At 35.9% G+C, this 20,168-nt stretch overlaps 1 protein-coding gene across 1 annotated transcript in view; it reads left to right on the top strand.

The window, feature by feature from the left end:
* Positions 1-20,168, top strand: part of LOC136031223 (protein takeout-like) — a 37,160-nt gene that overhangs the window by 7,128 nt on the left and 9,864 nt on the right. Inside the window, exons 3-4 of the mRNA XM_065710621.1 lie at positions 11,037-11,184; positions 17,939-18,072. Coding sequence (XP_065566693.1) covers positions 11,037-11,184; positions 17,939-18,072 — 282 coding nt within the window. The remainder of the gene's footprint in view (positions 1-11,036; positions 11,185-17,938; positions 18,073-20,168) is intronic.

The following is a 20,168-nucleotide window of genomic DNA, read 5'->3' on the forward strand; positions in this document are numbered from 1 at the left end:
TTAGAAAAACTGTAAGTGAAGAGGGGATAATGGGCAATGAGAAGATCGATCAAGTGGATAGCTTAACCTACCTATATAGTATTATTAGTAAAGACGGTGAGTACAGTGAAGATGTTAGAAGTAGAATAATCGTGGCCGAGGGTATTTTTACAGTCAAAAAGAGTGTTGGAAGAATAGGAAGATTATTCTGCGGACCAAGATCAGTCTGTGCGTTGATATTTTTGTACCACCTTCAATTTTAGGAGTTCTTTTGTTCCTCTTTAATTGTCAGTACATTTAATCGTTCGTAATTTACTCACCTTGTAATTTATTGATGTAGTAAAACAGCGTAATTTAGTCTATTCCAAAATTATGGAAACTGTTTTTATTAAATGAATCTTGAACCCCGTAAACAAAACACACACACATTCGTGTTTCACCCGTCTCAGGAAGATTTCAAAATTATGCATTATTGTATTTAGGGGTTTGTATCCCCCTTAATAGGATCTCTGATATGCTAAATTTGATAGTTTAATTTTCATCAAGACAATTCTTTAAGGGTGTTTCCCCTTTTTTTTTAAATCAGGCAAATGTTTTAGGCCTCGCAACCTTATGTGGGCAACTTTAAGCTTAATGACTTTCCATTTTTAGAATCACTATAAACTTAATTACCCCCGCCCCAGAAAACACCCCAGCTGAAAATACCCTCCGAGGAACCACCCCCCCCCCCCCCGTGGAAAATATCCCCCCTTCGCTGTTGAAAATAAGGATTTTCAAATTTGAGAATTTTATATTTTGTTTATTTTCAGTAGGGGGGAAGGAAATTTGGTCCTTATGTATTACACACCACTCATTCAAGTTTCTGTTGTGCAAAACTTGAGAACAAACCGGTTTCTTTGATAGTTTCTTTCAGCTTAGCGTGAGACAAGATAAAGACAAGTGACATAATAGATGGGAAATATATAATTCGGGTTATATATTTGCACATAGGGGGGGGGGGGCAGTTTGAAGTCAGAAAACAATTCTTACTTTATTATATGTGTTAAAAATTGTACCCGACACATTTTGCATGCAGACCCACTATGCTTTACCCCCCCCCCCCCTAATGTGCAAAATTATAGCCCAAGTTTTTTTCTAAAATAACGAAGAAGCTGGTTTGTTCTTGAGTTTATATATCGTAAATTTGAGTGAGTAGCGGGTAATACAAAAGTAACGGAATTTTTCATGGAGATAGCCCGATTTTCTGGTATTGTTTAAAAACGATCAGAAGTTAAATTAAAAGAATAAATTTTTTCATCTGAAAGTAAGGAGCAACATCAAAACTTGGAACGAACAGAAATTATTACGTATTTGGAAGGAGTTGTCCCCTCCCCAAGGTCTTGCTCTTTACGCTAAAGTTTCGACTTTTTGTCCTAATTTTGTTAGTCCACCAGGACTTTAAGACCCATCCACAGGAACAAAGTATTTCAAGTCTATTCCACTAGTTTCATGCAAATTATGCACGTTGTCTATTAGTTTAAAATTTTGTGTGCGCTACTGCTTTAGCATGGCTAAAGCCCTCCTCCTCGCTCCTTAGATGTCTCGTGTTGAAAAACAACCTAAATATTGCAAAGAAAATCTAGTATTTTCTATTTGTCTAGTTAAGACATTTTGACAAGAAAAATATTTAGAGAATCACATTTATTGCAGCTTTTAATGCGTATATAAAGTAACTATAGTGACTTTAAAGGCTTTTTCCGGGCAAGTTCCTGTGAAAACAGTACCCTCCCCCTTTCTCAAGAAATAGTAAAAATCAAAGTTTCTTGTATGGATTAAATGTGGTATTCACGATTTTTACCTGAATATAGGGCTAGGGTCATTCATAGAAATCTATTGCCGTTTCCCCTAGGAAGATTCTCCTAGTTTTCCCATCGCAAAAAAAAAAACAGTTTCCCACTTCTAAAGGCAAATGATCTTAGGTCATGTAGTTTATTTTCCCGCCGAAATAGACATATCAAATACATCTTTTGTTCCTCCAACTTGTTTGAGCATAATTCTGGATTTTATTTATCTTTGTTATCTACAAAAGTCATGTCTGTAAGACCACTGCTCCAATGTTGATGCAAATTTACGCCCCTAGCTTTAGCATTTATTATTCAATCAGACCCCTTCCATAAGACAAATATATCCGCACACCAGAGGAAGCCCTTGCTTAGGTCTTCAAAAGCTGCAAAAATCGTGAAGGAATTAAATTTTTTGACGTAAAATGTAAAAAAAATGGCGCATCTATCGTCTGCATTTCCATTGTCTGTTTTTCATGGATATGCCCTTCCCTTAGTCTCCTCAAAAAACATTGCTGTATACAGGCTTGCATAAATTGTTATATTTGCAAGTCTTTGGTAATAAGCTCAAAGCTTCTACCCGTTGACCTAGACACCAAACACAAAGCTTTTTTCATAGATTCGACTTGAACATTCTCGTCGAGAAAACCAAATTAACTGGAAAAATTTCTGACTGCAAAATTTTTGAACTTTCAGCAGAAAGCCTTGACAGCAATGAAATACATAAATATATTGATGCATTAATTGTTATCAAAATTATTCTTGGTCAAATTTTGGTTACTATAGGCTAGAGGCACTCCTTACTTACAGTTCATCACCATGAATGAACGATTACATGCACCCCAAGGGGAGTCTAGTCTATATAGCTCTTAAACCTGAAAATTGTAAAATTTGCTAGTCTTTCACAGAGATATTATAGTTGAAAAATCACTTACTGAACACGGACCAAACAAAAGAATATTGCATGATTCATCACAATCTCAGTGCAGTCAGGAGCTAATCCCAATCTAGGGAAATTTTGGTGACTCAGTGCAAGGACTATTTAAGGCCAGAATGAATAAGAAGTTCACGTTTTGGAATTCCGATTACCTGGTGCAAAAGTAAAGTTACTTTTATATATATGTGAAAAAAGCCAAGTCGTGAAACGGAGCAATAATTTCTCAACTTTTTGCAGAAATTATAAGTTCTCAGCCTCGTTTAATAATTTTCTTAGCATTTAAAAATATTTTTGCTGAAGGCAGATGTCAGACTGTCAGAATTAATAAAAAAGAAACTTTCTGAAAAAGAAATTTTTCAAAGAAAAGTAAAGAGACCATAGGAAACGGATCATAGGAAACACAGATAACAGGTACTAATATAGATTCGAATTGAAACTACATTGGAGCATTTTATCGAAAACCATATGTATTTGAACACTATACTTTCGTTTTTTAATACATCGATGAGAAATTAATATAAACTAATTTTAATAATCAAGGTGACTGGAAAGAACCACTGAAAATAAGCTAAATATTTAGCGCATATTTACATTAATTCCTCGACACTCGCTTGGGCTCTTTGTTTTTCTTTGAAAAGCTTTTTTTCAGATTTTTTTTTCTATTAGTTTTTGTTCGTTTTTCATAGCAAAAGGTTGGTTTTTGGTTAATATAATGAATATTTCTCCATTTTTTCATGACTCTTGTGCAAAAATTAAAATATCCGATTCTAATTTAATAGTTCTAATTGGTGACTTTTTTATTTCAACCCCCCTTACATTCCTGAAAGTTTCAACTAAATGCCATTAGTTGCTCCTATGATATTTCAACTGAGATACACATAGTATCTTTTCTTTGTATATTCTAACCCTTAGCTGCAACTAATATAATGTATGTATACCCTTATGGTAACCTGGATACAAATAGTGTCTTTGATTTAACTTAACACATCCCCGCAGTAATCACTGAAGGTTCAAGGTTCATGCAAATTATTTTTGGTACTTTTACATTATCGTCTTCTTTTCACATTGACTATCTCATTCCAATCCCCAAGAAAGGCATCATTCAGTGTTTGACCTTTTGGCCTATCACAATCTACTACATTCTGTAAACTATTAAACAAAAAAACAAGTTATTTTAAATGAAAGTAAGGAGCGACATAAAAACTTAAAACGAACAGAAATTACTCTGTATATGAATGGGGCTTTTCCTCCTCAACGCCGCGCTCTTTACGCTGAAGTTTGACCCTTTCTCTTAACTCTGCTTTTTAAAACAGTAAGAAACTTTAGCGTAAAGAGCGGGGCGTCGAGGAGGAAAAGCCCCTTTCATATACGGAGTAATTTCTGTTCGTTTTAAGTTTTTATGTCGCTCCTTACTTTCATTTAAAAAAACTTGTTTTTTTTTGTTTAATTTCTGGACGTTTTTGAATTAATGCATGTTTTGATCTTGGCTCTTCGCACATAAATAATTAAAACGAAATTTGCATATTTTTTTTTTGGCTAAATGGCTTTTTTATAGTTTTAATCGGAAGATTTTGAGAAAAAAGGAGCGAGGGAGGAGGCCTAGTTGCCCTCCAATTTTTTGATTACTTAAAAAGGCAACTATAACTTTTAATTTTTTACGAACGTTTTCATAAGCAAAAAATATGTGTAATTTACGAATTACCTATGCGTAATTTACGAATTACCGTAATTACGAATTACGAAGGTGCCCTCCAATTTTTTCGGTCATTTAAAAAGGGCACTAGAACTTTTAATTTCCGTTAGAATGAGCCCTTTCGCGACATTCTAGGACCACTGAGTCGATACGAGCACCCCTGGAAAAAAACAAATAAACACGCATCCGTGATTTGTCTTCTAGCAAAAAATGCGAAATTCCACATTTTCGTAGATAGGGGCTTGAAACTTCTACAAAAGGGTTCTCTGATATGCTCAATCTGATGGTTTGATTTTCGCTAAGATCATATGACTTAGGGAGTGTTTCCCCCTATTTTCTAAAATGAGGCAAATTTTCTCAGGCTCGTAACTTTTGATGGGTAAGACTAATCTTGATGAAACTTATATATTTAAAATCAGTATTAAAATGCGATTCTTTTGATATAACTATTGGTATGAAATTTCCATTTTTTAGAGTTTCGGTTACTATTGAGCCGGGTCGCTCCTTACTACAGTTCGTTACCACGAACTGTTTGATTTGAAGCGCCCATTTGACAGTGTGTATATAGTGCAAAATTTTCTGAAAGCAGTCACAAGTAAGTTTAGTGTCAGTTACAGGCAGTCACAGTCACAAGTTTTTATGGCACTTGGTATTAACTAAGTAACATATAGCAATCGCAAATTCTGTCTGTCTGTATGTCTGTCTGTCGGTCCCGGTTTTGCTACTTTAGGCACTTCCAGGTTAGCTAGGACGATGAAATTTGGCAGGCGTATCAGGGACCGGACCAGATTAAATTAGAAATACTCGTCTTTCCGATTTGACCATCTGGGGAGGGGAGTGGGGGGCGGTTAATTCGGAAAAAATGAAGTATTTTAACTTACGAATGGTTGATCAGATCTTAATGAAATTTGATGTTTAGAAGGATATCGTGTCTCAGAGCTCTTATTTTAAATCCGACCAGATCTGGTGTCACTGGGGGGGGGGGGGGGTTGGGAGGGGGAAACAGAAAATCCTGGAAAACGCTTTTTCGACTCGAATTGGATACGGGGACATAGGGCGATGGAGGAGGGAAACAGAAATCTTGGAAAACGTCTGGAGCGGAGAGATCGGGATGAAACTTGATGGGAAGAATAAGCACAAGTTCTAGATACGTGATGGACATAATTGGAACGGATCCGTTCTCTTTGGAGGAGCGGGGGGGGGGTTAATTTGGAAAAATTTGAAAAATTGAGGTATTTTTAACTTCAGAATGGGTGACCGGATCTTAATGAAGTTTGATATTTAGAAGGGATTCATGTCTCAGAGCTCTTATTTCAAATCCCGACCAGATCTTTTGACACTGGGGGGGGGGGGCTTAGAGGGGGAAATTGGAAATCTTGGAAAACGCTTAGAGTGGAGCAATCGGGATGAAGCTTGGTGGATAGAATAAGCAAATGTCAAAAACTTATGTTGCTCACATGTTGGGTCAAAACCGTATTTTAACTGGGCTATTAGGAGTTTGAGAGGCTAGAAGCTCCGCTCTTCTTTGTGGCAATTAAATAAAAAAAAAACTTTTTTTAAATGAAAGTAAGGAGCGACATTAAAACTGAAAAGGAACAGAAATTACTCCGTATATGAAAGAGGCTTTTCCTCTTCAACGCCTTGGTCTTTACGCTAAATTTGGACTCTTTCTCTTAACTCTACCTCCTAAAAAAGTAAAAAAAAAACTTTAGCGTAAAGAGCGGGGCGTTGAAGAGGAAAAGCCCCTTTCATAATACGGAGTAATTTCTGTTCGTTTTAAGTGTTAATGTCGCTCCTTCCTTTCATTTAAAAAACTTGTCTTTTTTATTTAATTTCAGGACGTTTTTTAATTAATGCATGTTGTGATCTTGGCTCTCCGAGCATAAATAATTAAAATGAAATTTGCATATTAATTTTTTTTGGGCTAAATAGTTTTCTCATAGTTTTAATTGCAAGATTTTGAGAAAAAAAAGAGCGAAGGAGGAAGCCTAGTTACCCTCCAATTTTTTTATTACTTAAAAAGGCAACTAGAACTTTTAATTTTTTACGAACATTTTCATTAGTAAAAAATATACGTAATTTACGAATTACCTTACTTAACGAACTTCTATATTCGTATGTTTTTATTGCGTATATGAGTGGGTTTACCTTCGTCGATACCTCGCTCTTTACACTAAAGCTTAAATTTGTCCTAATTCCATAAGAATGACCCTTGAATGACAAAGGCCGTAGAATAAATAGTTAAAATTACTAAAATACTTTAGCGTAAAGAGCGAGGTATTACGAGGAGGTAAACCCCTCATATGTGTAATAATTTCTGCTCATTTTAAGTTTTAATGCTGCTCCTCACTTTCAGTAGAAAAAAAAACTTTTCATATTTATTTTTTCATTTAATAATACTAGAAAATCCTGCGCCCCCTTTATTGAAAGTCTCTTCCCCCATGAGAAGTTTTTCCATGGAAGTTTTTCCCCCCACCTCAACTCCCCCCCCCCCAAACAAAAAAATCCCCCTGAAAACGTTCGTACACTTCCCAGTAACCATTACTATATGTAAATACCGGTCAAAGTTTGTAAATTGCAACCCCTCCCACGGGGACTGCGGGGGAGTAAGTCGTCCCCAAAGACATCGTTATTAATTTTTTCGACTATGGTGAATAAAATGGCTATCTCAGAATTTTGATCCGGTGACTTTGGGGGAAAATGAGCGTGGGAGGGGGCCTGGGTTCCCTCCAATTTTTTGGGTCATTTAAAAAGGGCACTAGAACTCTTAATTTCCGTTAGAATGAGCCCTCTTGCGACATTCTAGGACCACTTGGTCAATACGATCACCCCTGGGAAAAAAAGACAAACAAAAAAAAAACAAATAAACGCGCATCCATGATTTGTCTTTTGGCAAAAAATGCGAAATTCCACATTTTTGTAGATATTAGCTTGAAACTTCTACAATAAGGTTCTCTGATACGCTGAATCTGATGGTGTGATTTTCATTAAGATTGTATGACTTTTAGGGGATGTTTCCCCCTATTTTCTAAAATGAGGCAAATTTTCTCAGGCTCGTAACTTTTGATAGGTAAGACTAATCTTGATGAAAATTATATATTTAAAATCAGCATTAAAATACGATTTTTATGTAACTATTGGTATCAAAATTCAATTTTTTAGAGTTTCGATTACTATTGAGCAGGGTCGCTCATTACTACAGTTCGTTACCACGAACTGTTTGATCTGTTCGTTTCAGTTTAGTCTAGATAGCTCGTTTGATTTATGTTCAATTTCTTTTATTCATTCATGGTGATCTCTAATAGTTTTTTGTTTGTAGTGTGGGCAGCCTTCCTCCCCTTCTAGATAATTTTTTTTAATCAACTACTTAAAAATTGTTTCTCATTTGTATTAAAAAAGCAGAAATATTCAGTAGTATTCTTTATTTCCTCTTTGTCCCGTGTGATGGTTACTTTAAAAGCTAATTGATTCAATAGGTGGTTGCATAGGAATTTTGGCTGTTTGTAATTCAATACGTATGCTAAATCTATCTTGCCATCTCTTGGTGATCTAAAAAATCATTTCCTGCTCAGTAGTCTTGTCACTAACAAAAAAAAAGTGAACTTGAAGTGTTTTGTTTATGAAAAATTTACTAGTTGCAAAATAATGCTTTTTAATTATTATGACCAATTTACAATCTGAAGGATAAGGATCTAATAAAGAAGGATGTGACGAAAGTTTTTGAATTTCAAGATTCCAATGTCATTATCGTACAGCATATAGAATTTTTCCATATGTTGAAAATTAGAAAGTGCGAAGTCGCACGCTGTACTTTCCCATTTTTTCCGAGTAATTTCGTATGTTCAGTGTCTACCGTGTCTGGTAAACATTTTCTGAAGTTAAAAACTACATAATTAAAATAAAATCGTGTGACCTTTTAAGAAACTAATATTATACAGAAGCAAATCAGGATGCAGAATAATAGGTTTTCAACAAGATAGATCCCCCCTTACAAAAATCTGTCATTCCTAGTTTTACATATTTTGCAATCTTTCTTGTTCTGCCATAATCTTTAGATCCCATTATGTCTTCATTACTTAAACCTAGGGGAGGTTCAGCCCCGCAAAGGTAAAACATTTATGAATAATTGTTTACAAAGCGAAGAACTTATTCGAAACTTGGTTTTAGTCATTAGTGCATGTCCCATATGTACCCATTTCAGTAATGTCAGCCTCAGAACCGTGTTCTATACAGTTTAGTGTGCCTAGAACAATGAAAACGAAACCTGATAGTTTTAATTGGCTGAACGGAAATGATAGTTTTAATTGGTTGAGTGGAAATTTACGTGACCACATTGATCCTCAGGAAAGAGGAAAATCTGGACCTAAAGGAAAATAAGACCTCCTTATACAGTTTTTGGTATTAGCAACATTTTAGAAAATTAGTTATCTTTAGGAATCAACACATTAAAAGAAAAAGGATGGACGGCATGCACAGAGTGCATTTGAAAATTCATTGCTTTTTCCACTTTTTTTCCTAGGGATAGGCTAATTAAAATACCTCAGTTGATTAATTCGAAACTAAACACCAAAATTAGTTAAAAGCTTTCTTCGAGGATTCTCAGAAAACCAAAGTGTTCTTACGAATTGAAAAAAAACTGAAAGTAAGGAGTGACATTAAAACTTAAAACGAACAGAAATTACTTCGTATATGAAAGGGACTGCTTCCTCGTGAACGCCCCGCTCTTTACGCTAAAGTTTTTTACTGTTTTAAAAATAGAGTTAAGAGAAAGAGTCGAACTTTAGCGTGAAGAGCGGGGCGCTGATGAAGAAGCAGCCCCTTTCATTTTTGAGGTAATTTCTGTTCGTTTTATGTTTTAATGTCACTCCTTACGTTAAGTTAAAAAACCCTTGTTTTTATTTAATTTAATTTCTGAACGTTTTTGAATCAATGCATGTTTTGATTTATGCTCTCCGCAAATGAATAATTAAAACGAAATTTGCGTTTTTTTTTGTTTTTTTTTGGCTAAATGGTTTTCTCATAGTTTTGATCGAATGATCTTGAGGAAAAAAAAAGAAGCGCGGATGGAGGTCTAGTTGTCCTCCGATTTTTTTGTTACTTAAAAAGGCAACTAGAACTGTTATTTTTTTATGAATGTTTTTATTAGTAAAAATAAATTTTATTAGTTAAAGATATACGCAACTTACAAATTAGCTTACGTAAAGAAACTTCTGTATTCTCATATTTTTATTACATATATGATGGGGTTCACCCCCTCGTCAGTACCTCACTCTTCACGCTAAAGCTTAAATTTTGTCACAGTTTCTTAAGAATGACCCCTGAATAACAAAAGCCGTAGAATAGATAGTTGAAATTTCTAAAAATACTTTAGCGTAAAGAGCGAGGTATTAGGAGGAGGAGAGCCCCTCATATGCGTAATAATTTCTGTTCCTTTTAACAGAAATTATTCTGGAATATTTACAGGAATTAATATTTACAGGAATATTCTGTTCCTTTCAGTTGAAAAACTTTGTCATATTTATTTTTTCATTGTTTTTTTAAATAATACTAGAAAATCCTGCGCTCCCTTCATGGAAATTTTCTTCCCCCATGACAAATTCATCCATGAAAAGTTCCCCCAACATATCCCCCTCTTCTCAGCCCCTGCCCCCAACCAAATGAAAACGCCCCAGAAAACGTCTGTACACTTCCCAATAACCATTACTATATGTAAGCACTGGTCAGTGTTAGTAACTTGTAGCCCCTCCCACGGGGACTGTGGGGGAGTAGGTCATCCCAAAAGGCATAGTTGTAAGGATTTTCAACTACGCTGAATAAAATGGCTATCTCAGAATTTTGGTCCGGTGACTTTGGGAAAATAATTAGCGTGCGACGGGGGCCTAGGTGCCCTCCGATTTTTTCGGTAGCATGTGTGGTAACTGTCTATGTGTGGTAACACTTTTAAGATGTATACCTCGCTTTGATTTAATTTTCCCCATGATTTCGGCTTTGTGTGCACAACTTTACTGAAGGCTCCTGACTATTTCTCATTTCGACGTTTCTTCATTGCATTGAAATAATTTATGAAAATTTCACACTCTATTAACAAGCAGCTGATTATACCAGCTTGCCATTTTGGTCTCTAGGGGGTATTATCGGCGATCTGAAAAGATTCTTTCTGGCAACTGACTTGTAAAAATTTCAGGTAGCTGAAAATATTCTATGGGACTGTTAGAAAACAGGAAAATAAATCGAAAAATGGTTCCAATCATCTTACAGGTTATTGTCTTCTGCTCATGATAGTACCGATTTTGTTCTAAAAGCAATATCCTTTATCGAGTACACTTGTGAAAAAGACCTAGACATTTTCTAAGATTTCTAAGCAATTAGAGGAAATAGAGCAAAATCCTTTCAAACATTTTGTAGCATCTTCAAGAAGCTATGGCCTGATATTAAAAGCGGCATCTTCCGCCAATGAATACTTGAGTACTTTTTAAATATAAATTTTCAATTTAACATGGGATTTTCGAGTTCCATCAGTTCACTTAATCACGGCCTTAAATTTAGATATAGCAAAGCTACTGCATGAGACATTAACATCTATCAAATGATTGATTTTCGTTTGCAGGTATCCCTGAGCTCAATGTACCAGTTCTTGACCCAATGGTTATCCCTGTTATTAACTTCAGACAGCCAACAGGACCTGTTAGCATAAATGCCAAGTTTAATCAGGTGCAAGTTAAGGGAATGGCCAAGTTCACTGATGCTCAAGTTCGGTAAGTTTCTAAAGAACTATTCTGTGGATGTAAGCCTTCAAGTTGGAAACTGGGTCACAAAAAAAAAGAATAAAACAGTCATACAATAAAAGAAGTCTTAAAAACAATAGAAAAAAAGAAAACAAAAGAAGAGAACCAATCGCAATTGGAACTAAAACAAAATATATATAAAACAATTAGTAAAAACGGTACTTGTGTCTTATAGCCACCGCACTCAAGAAGTGAAGTTAGGTTAATCATAATAAAATATACCAAAGTATCATTAAAATATGCCGCCAAGACTGCATTATATTAAATACGTTACCTAAACTAACCTAATTTAACCTAAAAGAAATACCAACTAAATATTTAATTGAAATATAGCTGGAATGTAGTTTCCCACCGTACCAAAGCTAATTATTTCGTATAAAGACCATGAAAACCGGTTATTGCCTCATGCTTGCAATATAATTTCTCTGGGTGGGGCTATAAGACACAAGTATCGTAAAAACACTGTTGGGAAAAACCTACTAATGAACTTAAAAAAAGATCAATACACAGTACTCATAATGTAATAGACAAAGGTATGTCGACGGATTGAAGTTAAGTGTACGATTGTAATCACTAGGGTCGAAAAACAACTAAAATAACAATTTAGCAGGGGCAGCACTGATGTGTCCTTTCACAAAAAGCTATTAGGCCTAAGCGACTCAATTTTAAATCTAATGCTTACTGAATAAAAACAGCAAGTTTTTTCAGCTGATAAGTAAAGAGCAACATTAAAACTCAGAACAAAAATATTGCGCATATGAGACTCTTCAATATTTCGCTGTTCAGGCTAAAAGTGTTTAGATCTTAAAAACAATTCTTATTGTTCTAATTAAACTACCCTTGTGTTTCAGGAGTCGTTCTTAAAGAATTAGGTCAAACTGTCAAACTAGTGTAAAGAGCGAGTTACTAAGCAGGGTGGAATCCCCCTCATATACGCAATCATTTCTGTTCGTTTTAAGTTTTAATGTGACTCATTACTTTCAGTTGAAAATACGGTTTTTAATTTCTGATAGCTTTTCAATTAATAGCGAGGTAACCGTCTCTTCCTCCGCGAATAAATCCCCTCCCCCAACGGAAAGATTATCTAGACAATTCAATTCCGGTGAAAATTTATTCCGGACAAATACCCTTCCACTAGACTCAATGAATCTTGTATATTTGGAATCAGCGTAAAAAGTCAATTCAGTACTTATCAAGTATATTGACCACACAAGAAGTTTGATCTGTTTAGATTGTTTAAAACCGGTTTCTATATCTGCATTCGGGGATAATTAGCTTAGTCTCTGTGAGATAAACTGCTATACAGGTATAATTAAATATTTGATATATACTTGGTTAGGTTAAGTATTCAATAAAATGTGTTCTGGGCGGCCTGATTTCCATAATTCTCTGTTGTAGTTTCCGTAGTTCTGATTTTCGGTTACTATTGAGCAGGGGTGGATCTAGAGCAAAATATCGGGGAGGGGGCAATGTGACAAGGGTGCCAAGGAGCAAAATCTTTGGGGGGGGGGTGACATAGGTGCCAATTATTGTCCAAATTGATAAATTTATTCAACAGGGAAAGAGGGCACCAGAAAAATCTTGGGGAGCAGGGCCCCCTGGCCCCCTTGGATCCACCAGTGGTATTGACTTACGTGGCTCATTGCTTACAGTTCGTTACTACGAACTGTTTGATACCTATACGCTTTTTATAAATGCTTCAGCAGAGGATTGAAGTACGATAAAATTGTCACACGAACTATTTTTAGTGTCTTTTGTGTTATTATTTAGATGATACTGTGTTATATGACGTTACGATATGCTAAAATATCTCTGTCAAAGGAGTTATAGTTGATTTCAATTGTTGCACGTACCTCAGCCGGCTTTTGCTCAAATATTAGCCAATAATAATTTGTTCAGTCCTTGGATTTCATCTCAAGGTTGGTAGTGCGTAAAATCCTGTTTAATTGTCATGCCAATTCCCATTCTGGTAGTTTCGTCAGATCAAAAACACGTTTTGTTAGGTTAAAATTATAGAACTTAAAAAATTAGTTGCTGCATCAATGGCATTGTCTAATTTTCATTGAATGATCAGAGGGTTTAAAGAATTGAATCTGACAACTTAGATATATTCTCAAACAGTATGATTGCATTTTTTTCACTTTATTTACTCATCTAACCTTTGAAAAAGATGGGAGGTAGCAGGGAAAGGGCTGGAAAGACTCGTGGGACCTAGACCAAAATGAATCGGTTGACTCAGATATTTTGTTTAAAAATTGGGCTTGCTCCAACATCAAATATAGCCTACATTTATATCCAAACGAGTATACAAGACTTCCAGTTTAATAAGTAATGGCCATCAGCTAAGCATAAAAGTCGTTTGATTGTTATTTATACCAATTTAAAATTACATATACGTATAAGATTAACTATGTAAAGTTATGTCAATTCTTGCTTCTATATTTAATGCTGCACTAAACGCTTCATCACCAATATAATTCACCATTAGACGAGGGTTCGTATGCACTAGGGTAGAATGTATTGTGCATAGGGTGTACTTCTGTTGCAAAAGTCTGTTACGGAGGCTTTTGATCCCTCAATTTTTAACTACTGTCAGTTTGTTAAATTTCTGGAATATATAGAAAGTGTGTGCATCCGTTTATTTTCAAGGAATAATCGATCTGCATCCAAGAAAAAAATTGGTGGTTTATTGGTATTACTGGTTCAAAGAATTTTTTTGGAATCACTAAAAAAATTAAATTTAAAATGAAATATGGAATAATCAGAGATTATGAATGCATAAAAGAGCAGGAACTTTGCTCAAATTGAGAATCACTTTAGTCAACTAAATCTCTAACTACAATGTAAACCAAGTGGAGACCGGACTTATTTTGCCATCTACTAGACCAAGGAGAAATGGAACATCCTAGCTGAGACCTTGTTGGGACTAATCAACCTTGTTGAAGGCCTGATGTTTGATTATAAGTCAGTTTTGTTTATTTTTTTTTCTGCGGCAAAGCTAGCAGAAGCACTACATGAAATTTTGAGAATAGTTCTTAAATTTTATGCTCTGTTAGCATCAAATCCCTTATTGCAATGATAGAGGTAAGTAAAAAAGCGACCCTTGATCTTCCTGTTTAATATGTAAGAATGTATATTATGTACTTCAAAGGGCCCATCGGCGTGTGCACATGCCCCGTCAGTTACAAGCCGCCTCCCAGTAATGGGTTAAATTGTATGGTAATGCAGAGCACCATCGTGGGAGGATTATCTATAGGAGGACAACTGCGACAGGGCGTAAGATTTAGATCTATGGACACCGGCCTCTGTAATGCGCTGCCTCGACCCTTTCGGGGTAGCTGCAAGACTGGAAATCTTGTGTTCAACTTTATTCCCACTTGAGGAGTGGCACCTTTCGAGGAAAGCTTAGTAAACGATACAGCATTCGTGCATGATTTTGATTAATGAATATTTCTTCTAGATTGAGTCTGTTTTGGTGAGCGTTTTCGGAATGAAAACCTCTTCCTTGCTGATTTATCTAATATGGGGTTCCTCCCCGTAGCAGCATAATATTTGTAGGCACGGATATATAATGCGCTAAAAAACATGTGACTAAGGTGGGCCCAGGATTGCACAAAGCCTCTATCTTACTGGAGGTCCCAGGTATCTCTTGCTGTTCGGCACTAAGCCGGCATAAGCGCTTCGGTGTAGACCTGGGAAGATTTGTTGGTCCCCATCCTGCACTGGTATCCGGGACTATTGCTTTTCCTGAAGCCAAAATAATTCCAATGATTTAAAGAATTTAAAAATTGGAACTTGGAATGCTACAAAGTTAACAAATGACTGTCGTATCGAAATTTTGACTGACGAATTCAGAGGATTCAAACTGGACTTATTAGGAGTTTCAGAAACTTATATCCTAGGGGTGGGTATCATAAAATTAGAGGATATAGAATCTGTTTACTCAGGCCGGAAGGATAGGATACATAGACAGGGAGTAGGGCTCATGATGAATAAGTAAGCTGCTAAGCTTTGTTTAGGCTGGGAGGGTACTAATAATAGGATACTAATTGCTCATTTTATGACTAAAAAGTTCAGGGTATCAGTTATAGTAGTATAGGTCCCTGTAGGACCGACTGATGGAGATATTAGTCACTCCAATGAATTTTACTTACAGTTACGGGAGCAAATATACAGGGTTCCAGGTAGAAATATGGTGTTTTTGCTCAGAAGACATTAATGCCCAGGTCGGTAAAAATAGGGATAAATGGTATCCTACCCAAGGAAAATTTGGCGTAGAAAAGAAAACAGCAATGGCTACAGACTGTTACATGTTTTTTAGGAAACGACAATCTAGTTATAACCGGTACGGTGTTTGGTCGTAAAATGTCCCATAAGTTAACCTGGTATTCACGTGATGGTACTCACGTGATGGTCAAGACAGCAAACCTTATTGATTGTGTTATAGTTCTATAGTAAACCGAAGACTGGCAGGATCAATACAAGATACAAGGGTATTTAGGAGTGCTGTTATTGATGTTAAAAGTAAAGACCACCATCTGGTCGTGTCTAGGGTAAATTTGAAGCTGAAATTTCGAAAGGGTAAAACTACCTATTGGCAAGTTGTAGAATCCAGGATGAGAATTTGAGAGAAAATTTCGAGGAACAGAGGAATACTAAACTAAAGTTTAAAATTTGACAATGTGGAAGATGGATGGAATAACTTTAGAAAAATAATTTGTTAAGTTGCTGATGTTTGAATGTTATTAATGAAAAATGTTAATTAATGATGTTATTAATGAAAAAGCTTTATGTTTAACTGAGAAGAGAAGGGGCTTGCACAAGAATTATCTGTGTGATAGATATGAAAACAATAGGAACGTAAAGAAAGTGAAAAGGCTTAAAAATATGAATTACGGAGATGTGAAGTAGAACCCATGGTAAGATTGCTGAGGACAATGAAGATGCAGCTAGACTGCATAATAGTAAAAAATTGTACTGGTATGTCAATAAATTGAGAGGGAGTAGTCAATCTGGACTTGTCCCAATGAAAGATAGGAGTGGGGCCACAATTAGTGATAAGGAAAGGGTTAAAGAGAGAAGGGCAAAACATTTTGAGAATGTGCTAAACCGAGACAGAGTTGCAAGAAAAGATATAGAGGAAAATGAAAAAGTTTCTTACACCTTGGATGTGAAGGAAGATTTTTTTTTGTGAGGAAGAATTAGCGACAGTACTCCAGGGATAAAAAATAATAAGGCTCCAGGTGCCGATAGTGTGGTAAATGAGTTTCTTAAATATGGCGGCTCTGAGGTTAGCAATAAGTAACAGAAGATTATGATTTTAAAAAAAGGGAAGTACCTAGCGATTTTAGAAAAACCTTAATCAAACCACTGTACAAGAAAGGTGATATGAGTCATTGTGGTAATTATCGAGGCATTAGTCTTATCTTTGTAGGTAGCAAATACTTGGTAATATAATTTTTAGACTGAGAGATGCTGTAGACAAAGTTTTTAGAGAAGAGTAGTGTGGTTTTAGATAAGTTATAAGATGTGTTGAATAAATTTTTACTCTTAGGTATATAATTGAGAAGTGCCTGAGCTATCAACAATCTTTGGTCCTTAGTTTTACAGATTATGAGCAAGTGCTCGATCCTATTGATAGAATATCATTAGCAAAGGTTTTATCCTTGTATGGTATACCAGACAAATACATTAAAGTGATTAATGTTGTGTAAGAGAATAATATTGCTGCGGTTAAGGTAGGAAAAGAGGTTAGCCACTGATTTCTTATTCGATCAGGAGTTAAGGTGGGTTGTGTTTTATCGCCCTTTATGTGGACCATTTTGATGGATTTTGCCTTAAGAAGCACTAGAAGGACAATGAGAGACCACGGAATCAAATGGAGTGAAAAAATTCTCCTGGACTTGGATTATGCTGACGATTTAAGCATCCTAGATAAGAGGGTGATCAAAATGAATGAGGTTTTGCGAGTTCAAGGTGCTATAATAGGTTTAATAATAAAATGGTAAGTGATTTAAGTCACTAAGGCGGTGATTAAGTGAAGATGAAAAGGGGACTTTTCACTCAAAAGGGGGACTTGAATCAATGAAATGATTCAATGCAGCTTCAATTACCTTGGTAGTATTATTAGTAAGACGGTGGGAGCAGTGAAGATGTTAAAAGTAGAATAGCCAAGGCTGAGGGTGTTTTTCACAGTGAAAAAGTTTGGAAGAATCGGAAGATAAGTGTGCAAACCAAGATTAGAATATTGGAAGCTACAGTTATGGCAGTTGTCAAGTCTAACTGAAGCATGGGCGCTCCGAAAAGCAGATGAGTATTTGTTACATGCTAAATATTGATGCCATTCTATGAAAGCATGAGAGTTAAATTTCCTAAAAATTGGAGCCCTACAAGACTTCACAAGCTCTTTTGTAAGCCATTTTAGACGAGACTAGAATGAGTTCCGAAGTTCCAATAATTTGTATCTGGGGGAAGTTCTCAAGGCTTCGGGGGTCTTCTTGGCCTTGAAAGTATTGGGGGTATGGGTAGGGAGGGATATGATCTAGTAGTGAGGCAATATTTATGGTTTTGCCAATCTAAGTCTTACCAAATATTGAAATTCATAAACTGGAATGAACATGCTAAAATGTACTGAGTATAGCGTAGTGTATATTAAAATTCAAGTCTATGAATTAGGGGATATTAATTGACGTTTTTAGAGTTTTAAATAACCTTTATCTTATAGTGTGGATCCTGACAGAATGAGGATGGATGTATTTTTGAGAATCCCAGAACTCAGATCCACAGGCAACTATGAAATCAATGGAAACGTCTTTGTCCTGCCTGTTTCTGGAACTGGTTCTTCATGGTCTATACTAAGTAAGATTTTTTTTTTATTTATTTTTATTGATTTATGAAGGCATACAATTTACTTTTGGCCACCCTACAAACAAAGTAGTGTTTTGTTGCCTGTTCTCATTTATTAGGCCTTGTATCGTTTGATATTGAAAACTTATCCTTGTGGACAAGTAGACTATTTATCAACTTGTTGTATCCATTTTTACCTTAGAAGATTTAAAAAGGAAGTAATAAAACTTATCCCTATAGGTCGGGCCTGTGCCTCAACAGCCTTTCAAACCTAGTACTTATTAGCTGCTCTACGTTAGGCGACATGAAATTGTTTTCCTCGCGGGGGCTAATTGACCCAACAAGCTATTATTTCCATACCTGCTCACACGAAGAAGGACCTGTCTGGAATTAAAGAATTCCAACCCTGAATAGAAAGTAATACTATGGCTGATGAATTTTTCGTGTTTTGGACCTATACGTGTATTGTATTCCAAAACATCGACAAAAAAACACATATAATGCTATAATAATCAGGATGATTGGAAAGAATTAATGAAAAGAAACTGGATATTTAATATACTATGATATATTGATTCTTTAAAATCTCTACAATTCAAGATTTTATTTAGCTGAATTCTAATTTTTTTCAATATTGTTAAAGACAAAATGTTTATAATTTGTTTTTTTCAGTAAAGTGCAATTGATGCAATGAGCTTTAGAACTTACGGGTCGTGAAGAGGGGGGCGGACAAAAGTCAAATTTTCCTTAGTGCGTTATCTTTTCAAAATTGACAAAAAATTTGACCTTCTCTTTTTCAAATTTGACAAATTTGAATATTCAATGTAATGTTTACTTGTTTTTGGCTTTGTTTAGTCAGCTACATCAGTATTTGTTATCTTTTGTTTGGTTAGATTATTTTTTTTTTATCATTTTGGGTTACATTTATTCATTGATTGTGATTTCTAGCCGTTCCTGAGATATTTCAGCTACACCCATTGATAACTGGGATTCACGTGGTGTCTTTAAGCTCAACATTCCCCTCAAGATTTTCTGAATGTTTCAACATACCCTTCCCTAACTGCTTGAAATATCAACCACGTGGATGCATTTTGTATCTCGATTTGTTTACATCTCCCTTAGCATTCCCTGAAAGTATCAACTCTACTCGTGTTCATTTCTGAGACCAATGTAGACACGCCCAGAAATGGCCTCTTGGCAACTCAGATTCACTTAGTGTCTTGTGCTTTAGTGCAGCACTCCATTAGTATTTACAATTCGTGAGATGTCGCAGATATGCCCTTTTGACAACCTGGAAGCAACATGCCATTTTAACAAGGGTGATGAGCTTAACTTTTTAGCTCAATAGTTCTAGTTGCAGTAGTAGTTGAAGAAGTAGTATTTGCAGTCACAGTTGCAATCGCAATAATAGCAGCAGTGCTAACAGTAGTGGTCGCAGTCTGAAGTAGTAACATTTGCAGACACAAGTTGTCGTATTTGCCGTCGCGAGTAGTCATAGTCGTGGTTGTGAGTAGTCATGGTCGTAATTGTCCAGAGTAAGCAGTCACAATTAGTCACAGTAGCACTCGCTCGTCACAGGTTGCCCCAGCCTCAAGAAGTTGTCATTACATGTACTCACGGTCTTAAGGAATTACATTCGAAAGTATATATGGTTGCAAGTAGTCATAGTTACAAGCAGTTCCAGTCTCAAAATGTTACACATTTAGTAGTTGTCGCAGCTACAAGTTAAGTACTAGTTGCACGAGTAGTAGTGGGCCTGAAAGTTTCAGCTTAATACCCTATACCCGTTCCTAAGACATTGCAGATACCTTCTTTTGTGCTTAATTCAGTGGCTTGATTCAATTCAGCATACCCCTCCTTGATTTTGTTCAACAACTCCCTCAACATTTCCTGAAAGTAGTCGCAAGTAGAAGTAGTCGCAGTCACACTTGCACCTACTCACAGTCGCACTCGCAAGTAGTCATAGTCAAAGTCACAAAAATTCAGTTACAAGTAGTTGTAGTCACAATCGCCAGTAGTCGTAGTCAGTTCCAAGTAGTCGCAGTCCAAAGTAACTGCGGTAGTAGCTGTAGTAGTGGGCCTAAAAGTTTTCACATTAATCATTTCTT

The sequence above is a fragment of the Artemia franciscana genome, chromosome 9 (assembly GCF_032884065.1).
Source record: "Artemia franciscana chromosome 9, ASM3288406v1, whole genome shotgun sequence".
Classification (NCBI taxonomy): domain Eukaryota; kingdom Metazoa; phylum Arthropoda; class Branchiopoda; order Anostraca; family Artemiidae; genus Artemia; species Artemia franciscana.